The sequence below is a fragment of the Saccostrea cucullata genome, unplaced genomic scaffold (genome assembly GCF_032062105.1).
Source record: "Saccostrea cucullata isolate Sc308-1 unplaced genomic scaffold, CSIRO_AGI_Scuc_v1 ctg881, whole genome shotgun sequence".
Classification (NCBI taxonomy): domain Eukaryota; kingdom Metazoa; phylum Mollusca; class Bivalvia; order Ostreida; family Ostreidae; genus Saccostrea; species Saccostrea cuccullata.
This window is the reverse complement of record NW_026921081.1, coordinates 128,941-135,864: the sequence shown is the minus strand read 5'-3', so window position 1 is coordinate 135,864 and position 6,924 is coordinate 128,941. Positions and strand designations below refer to the sequence as shown.

Here is a 6,924-nt window from a genome sequence, read left to right as displayed (position 1 = left end):
CTATTACATAAAAACTCATTGAAATGTTTTGAAAATTTTATTCTATATATGTTTAATCAAAGCGAAACTAACTGACAAAATTAGATTTCATCATGACCTTGGACACACAGTGCCTATACAAATATAAAATATTGTCATAGACAATATATAATTCTTAAAAATTGAAAAATAAATACGTAAGAAAATTTTAATTGTCATGAAAAAAAAATTCAAAATGTCGTATACTAGAAAAATTTTTAAATATTGCTTAAGAAAATTTGAGGTCTTCACAAAAGAAATAATAAAAAAATTATTTATAGAATAAAAAGAGTTTAAGGAAAAAATTCCAACGTATCCAATAAAAAAAAATGTTACTGACAATATGCATGTATGGTCTTTCAAAAAAAAATATAAAAACGAAAAAAAAAAATAAACAGATAAAAGCAACTGTCATGAAAAAAATGCGTCATTATCACAGACAATGTAATGAAAGACATGGTAGTTAAATCTCTGAGAATATCACAGATTTTCTCTTCTCAAGGAATCAGAACAGTTCATCGTGGTGTTGTAATTGTTTGTCGTAACACAGGGGTTCTGCAGCAATTATGACTGCATGAGTTAAGTTTAGCAGCACTATGACCGGAAGTTATGAAAACCTCGGCTCTTCTGGTGCAGACTGATTCCAGCAGCTGTAAGGTGACAATCCACCAAACAGGTCGTCCATGTTGACAGCGGGCAGACTTGATTTTGTCATCTGGAAAACAGAAAATATATTTATGTTTTTTTTCAATGAGTGATACTGTATATGAAAGTCAAGAGCATAAACACAAAAATGGACTTCCAAGGCTTCACGTAAACTTTAAACTTATATGTATAATTTAAAATATTTGTACATCAAATAAAAACTTTAATTTTTCGTTAGAAATTACTAAATTGGTAATTTCTATTGCACATTGAATAATTTATGAAGTATGAATGGGACCTACAGGTTGGCACGTGCTTTTTTCCTCGTTTATACTGGTGCCAGTCTGAGATTGGTTATGATTCTTGCTTTTGAGTTCAGCTTGTCTAGCCATCTGCTCAGCCAGAATCTTAAAGAAAATTGTATGCAGGTAAATATATTTATTTCTCACAATTAGTAACATTTTATCACTATTTAATCCAAAATCATACACTTGGAGCTTTACAATAGTTACCTGATCAAATGTCTGGTTGTGACTCTGGACATCAGTATGCTCCTGATACATTGCGTCATGATTTTGGTGACGCTTTGTGGCATGCGTCTGTGAACGCTCGTCTTTGTTGTAGCGTCTGTACAATGCGTCACGTCTTTGCTCCTGATTTACAGACTGACGACTTTCTGTCGAATATTGTTCAGCAATCATTGACTGTAAGAAAGAAGGCGTATTAATTTTATTGATACACAATATATAATACAAGTATAACTGTACATGTATATGTTACATAATATTTAAATTTCCAATGCCTTTGTCCGAGATAAAATTACATAGTAAATGCCTTCGGCGTTTATGCAAATTATCCTGCAAGCAACTCTATTGATCACATCATGAAACCAAGAAATAAGACAGTTATTCCTTAAATAAACATAATAATACACTTAAGCAAAGTAATTTTTTTATTCTGAGCTACAGATTACTAACCTTGATTTTATTTTTGTCCCCCGCTTGAAAAGTGGGGGATATTAATTTGGGTTTGTCCGTCCGTCCGTCTTTCTGTCTGTCTGTAACGCTTTCGTTTCCACATGATATCTCGAGAACCCTTTGAAATTTTGCATAGCAACTCCCTGTGGACTAAAGAAGACCCCTATTGATTTTGAGGTCAAAAGGTCAAGGTCATAAATTCGCAAATTCTGTCTGTTATAACACTTTCGTTTCCGCGCGATATCTCGAGAACCCTTTGGCCCTTTGCAATAAAATTTCACATAACAACATCCTGTGGCTTAAGGGTGACCCCTATTGATTTTGAGGTCAAAAGGTCAAAGTTCAAGGTCATAAATATAAACATTCTGTTTGTGTGTAACACTATCGTTTTCGGGCGATATTTCAAGAGGATTTTGAGCTTTTGCAATGTAATTTTATACCAAAAGTCCCTAGGACCTCTCTCACCCCTCTCAAAGTGTCCCGCCCCTAGTATTTTTTGTATTACATGTCGCTATTTTTTAGCACAGGGGCATGAAGGAGAGTTATTACGTATAAAACAGGTTCTCGGCGGATTTTATATTCTTATTACATCTATTAGAACTGTTTAATAAAGGTTAAATTAGACACCATGCATTGTGTAAAATTTTGACAATATATCGAACGTGAATATATACATGTATGTGACTTAATATTTGCATATAATTATCCTCACGTTACAGCGGCTCCGTGGTCTAGCGGTAGGTGTCTCGCTTCACATGTGAGAGGGCCAGGGTTCGCATCCCGGAAAATCCGGTTTTTTTTCGAAATACTTTTTTTAAAAATAAATAATAGTATTCAGCGTGTGAAATGAAAAATTTATGAGGTCTGGCTTGTACAAACTCATACAATCATCATTACAGTGTGATAAATATTCCATATAAAAAGAATCTTCAATGTGTACACATAATAAAGAATAATCAATCAAACCTTTATATCCATATTAGCATATTTTATTTGCTTCAGTATACATTTAATAATTCTTAAAATTCAGTCAAGGGTATCCGAACCCACCCCCACCCACCCACCCACCCACCCCCCGACCCCCGAACTGCGCATGGTTTACTTTTTCCCTAAGCGGGGGACACAAATTCTCTGAATTAGCTTGTTATATCTCTCTTTGTCAGAAAAAAATTCTTTAAAAAAAGATGTTAGCGGCTGATACTACAGAGCTAGAGCTAAAACCTTTCTTACCCAATTGCATGCCCGTTTCTCCGGATTCTCAGCCAATGTAGAACCAGACCCTGGTCTTTTGTTATTTGTTGGTTGGCCTGTGAATGACTTTGAAATGGGCGCAGTGAATGTGGCAGGTATAGACGTAGCATTAATTACAGAATCCGTTGATGCAGGTCCTTGTAAGGACTTTGATGACTTGGTAGTTGGGTCCCAGCCTTTTGGAGCAAAGCTTGGGACATATCTTTGAGGTTCAACATTTGTTGCCAAATGCTTATTCTATATAAAGAAATAAATATCACATTCAATTTAGTAATATTCTTACTAATCATATTTTAAAAAACGAATTTCTCCTCCTCTAACGTCAAAAGAAGGTTGCAGCTTTCGGCTTTTATGTTAAACTATTCATAATAAAATTATTAAGATAACTTTCATGTGTTAAAAACTTAGGCAAATGAAATTGAAATATAAATCTTAATGTTAATTTTTTTTTACATTTAATCGTACATGCCATTTGTATACTTCAAGTTATTAATTAAAAGTACTCACCATCTGAGTGTGTGAGACCGCCTGGTGTCTCTCACTCATCTGATTGGTCAAATGTGCCTGGTGTCTCTCACTCATCTGATTGGTCACATTTGTCTGGTGTCTCTCACTCATCTGATTGGTCACATTCAACGCGGACGTTTTGGCCTCTGATACAGTGTCAATCTTTGATGACTGTTTGTCAGCTGACACAGCTATCCTGAAATCTCTAGCTTGCGAGTTAGTTGTCTTGGATTCTTGGTCGAAAAAGTCATTTGTTGGTGCGTCCCATGCTGGTAAGACCCTCCTTGCCGACTCTTGCTCTGGTTGAGAATCCGCCGTTTTGTCCTCCCGAGCTGGTGACCTACTTCTGGGTGATGAGGGAGGACTGTCCAGATAACTGGTTAACCCCAGGTCCTCCAGTGTGGGAGTGGGGTGATACATTAGTGTCATGTAATCTGGAGGGGCGTACCTGTTGATGGGCTTCACCTGAGGCTGAAATTAATTATGGAATAATAAATGCCCTGATAAATAAGTATTACAAATCTTGTACCGGTAAGTCCATATGTCTAAAGGATTTACATATTATAATTTTTAAAAAAAATGCAAAATACTTTACCTCTTTACGCACCACTCTCTGCTGAGGTTGCTGTGCATGTTGAGGTTTGTGAGAAGCAACTGTGCTCATAGACTCAGTCCTTGTATATAGATGAGTAGGATGCACTCTATGTTGCTGGGGAATGTTGTTCCCAATCACATAGATAGGTCTTGTCTGAGTTTGGTACCCATGTGGGCGAGTAGGTTGCGCATGTTGTTGCGGCTGATATTTGTTGCTGCTAGGTACCACGCCTGTCGTATAATGAGCTTGTTGCTCATAAGGACGATGGACCGGAGCATATTGCGGTCGGTAGGTGGCAGCAGTATTCACATATGCAGCTCTTTCATTGTATCTGTTTTCATGAGGATAGTTTTGTCTGAAATGATGTGGCGCCTGCCTTTCTCTCTGCTGAGACTGATTCTGAAATAAACACAACTGTGATACTAACAGTTTATTAACAACCAAGAAAATTTTACAAATATCATGTACTATTTTGTTTTAGAGTGAGGAACAAAAATTTTTCTTAACTGACCCACTGTTGTCCCACTTTGTCGTGTCTTTGAGTGGGCGTGGTGGTCAGGGGAGCTGTGTGGCTCGCCTGTTGAACAGGACGTTTCTTTGGCGGCCCAGCCTGTAAAGAAATAAAAAAATAAATTATAGGTATTACTATTATAAAGTGTCATTGTCGTGCTTGTTGGAAAAATAAATTAAAATTCGATGACGTCCCTCTCTTTTTTGAACATTTTTACTATTAATAATTATTGCTAAGATAACAGAATATAGAAGCTACAGTACCGTAATAATGTGTACAATTATTTCATTTATGCAATCTATTTAATCAATATCACCTCATTAATTAAATTAACTTACTTTTCAGATTTATGATACACGTAACATGTACATAAATAAAACAAGAGGCCCAGGGGCCACAGCGCTCACCTGAGCACATCGGGCTTGAATTTACTCCCCTCCCCCCCCCCCCCCTCCAGGCGGTCATCATTTGAACAAACTAGAAACTACACTACATGAGGATGATTCCATATAAATATCACTAATCATATTAAGCTTTACAGTACTTGAAAAGAAGATTTTAACAGGTTTCCCTATATTTCATTATGTAAAACTTGGGTCGGCCATTTTGGACCCATCCTACTCCCGGGGGTCATGATTTGAACAAACTTGAATCTACACTACCTGAGGATGATTCCACATGAGTTTCATCTTTCCTGGCCCATTGGTTCTGGAGAAGAAGATTTTTAAAGATTTTTCCTATATATTCCTATGTAAAACTAGGGTCGGCCAATTTGACCCCACCCTTGCCCCGGGGGTCATGATTTGAACAAAATTGAATCTACACTACCTGAGAATAATTCCACATGAGTTTCGTCTTTCCTGGCCCAGTGGTTCTAGAGAAGAAGATTTTTAAAGATTTTTCCTAAATATTCCTATGTAAAACTTGGTTCGGCCATTTTGACCCCACCCTTGCCCTGGGGGTCATGATTTGAACAAACTTGAATCTACACTACCTGAGGATGCTTCCACATGAGTTTCATCTTTCCTGGCCCAGTGGTTCTGGAGAAGAAGATTTTTAAAGATTTTTCCTATATATTCCTATGTAAAACTTGGGTCGGCCATTTTGGCCCCACCCTTGCCCCGGGGGTCATGATTTGAACAAACTTGAATCTACACTACATGAGAATGATTCCACATGAGTTGCGTCTTTCCTGGCCCAGTTGTTCTGGAGAAGAAGATTTTTAAAGATTTTTCCTATATATTCCTATGTAAAACTTGGGTCGGCCATTTTGGCCCCACCCTTGCCCCGGGGGTCATGATTTGAACAAACTTGAATCTACACTACCTGAAGATGATTCCACATGAGTTTCATCTTTCCTGGCCCAGTGGTTCTGGAGAAGAAGATTTTTAAAGATTTTTCCTATATATTCCTATGTAAAACTTGGGTCGGCCATTTTGGCCCCACCCTTGCCCCGGGGGTCATGATTTGAACAAACTTGAATCTACACTACCTGAGGATGCTTCCACATGAGTTTCATATTTCCTGGCCCAGCGGTTCTGGAGAAGAAGATTTTTTAAAAATGCCATTAATTTTTAACAAATTCATGATTATCTCCCCTTGGAAAAGGGCGTGGCCCTTCATTTGAACAAACTTGAATCCCCTTCACCCAAGGATGCTTTGTGCCAAGTTTGGTTGAAATTGGCCCAGTGGTTCTTGAGAAGAAGACGAAAATGTGAAAAGTTTACGGACAGACGGACAGACAGACAGACAGACGGACAGACGGACAGACGGACGCCGGACAAAATGTGATCAGAAAAGCTCACTTGAGCCTTCGGCTCAGGAGAGCTAAAAACAGAGACCTCCTGAGTCTGCCCGGAAGTAGAGGACGGGGCCAAAATGTCCAGTCCCAACCTCTTGTAAAAACTCGAGGCATCTTCCGGGGCAGGGCAGGTAACATCCACTCTTTTCTGAAATACAGATTAAAAAGATCTTTATTTGACTTGTGAATTCGTGCTTTTATGTAAGTATGTGTATTTACAAATCAAGATATTCGTATACATATGCATATGCGTATTTAACTACTTTATCAAACACATTCACATTTCTTTAATATTGAAGAGCAACACAGAAAAAGGTTTTAAATCTTTATTCCTCATGCAAAATTTGTTAATTATTTTTCACATTTTTACAAACTTAGAAGACTTTTTTCCTTGGAAATCTAATAGTAAACATGCGCGGATCCAGATGGGGAGGGGGAGTCTGGACCCCCTTCCTCGAAATTTGTGGAATTATTTTAAAAATATACATAAATTGTACTGAAGTAATTACAAAATTAATGTAATCCCCCTTTCCCTAGAGAACAAAGCACTGTTATGAAGTTGGAAAAGTCGTACAAGTGAAAATGCTCAGACCCCCCTCCCTTTCCCAAGCCACACACA

At 37.6% G+C, this 6,924-nt stretch overlaps 1 protein-coding gene and 1 long non-coding RNA gene across 2 annotated transcripts; both read right to left on the bottom strand.

The window, feature by feature from the left end:
* Positions 1-377: 377 nt before the first annotated feature.
* LOC134259128 (uncharacterized) lies at positions 378-4,188 on the bottom strand. Its single transcript, XM_062741727.1, has 6 exons — positions 3,994-4,188; positions 3,399-3,869; positions 2,871-3,128; positions 1,176-1,367; positions 966-1,070; positions 378-733 (listed from the first exon to the last, which is right to left on the bottom strand). Exons 1-6 carry the CDS (start codon positions 4,060-4,062, stop codon positions 626-628), a joined length of 1,203 nt encoding a protein of 400 aa, XP_062597711.1. The 5' UTR covers positions 4,063-4,188; the 3' UTR covers positions 378-625.
* An 11-nt stretch (positions 4,189-4,199) lies between these two features.
* On the bottom strand, positions 4,200-6,435 carry LOC134259138 (uncharacterized). The gene is made up of 3 exons (XR_009990293.1): positions 6,346-6,435; positions 4,505-4,603; positions 4,200-4,392 (listed from the first exon to the last, which is right to left on the bottom strand). It is a non-coding gene; the product is annotated as an uncharacterized LOC134259138 (long non-coding RNA).
* Between the last annotated feature and the right edge of the window lie 489 nt (positions 6,436-6,924).

What these genes read in the sequence shown, in the direction of transcription:
- LOC134259128 (XM_062741727.1), bottom strand. Translation starts at nt 4,062, where the DNA reads ATGAGCACAGTTGCTTCTCACAAACCTCAACATGCACAGCAACCTCAG. An exon ending in AGAGAGTGGTGCGTAAAGAG is followed by an intron (nt 3,870 to 3,993) that starts GTAAAGTATTTT and finishes AATTAATTTCAG; the next exon opens with CCTCAGGTGAAGCCCATCAA. An exon ending in AAAAAAGCACGTGCCAACCT is followed by an intron (nt 734 to 965) that starts GTAGGTCCCATT and finishes TCTGTTTTCCAG; the next exon opens with ATGACAAAATCAAGTCTGCC.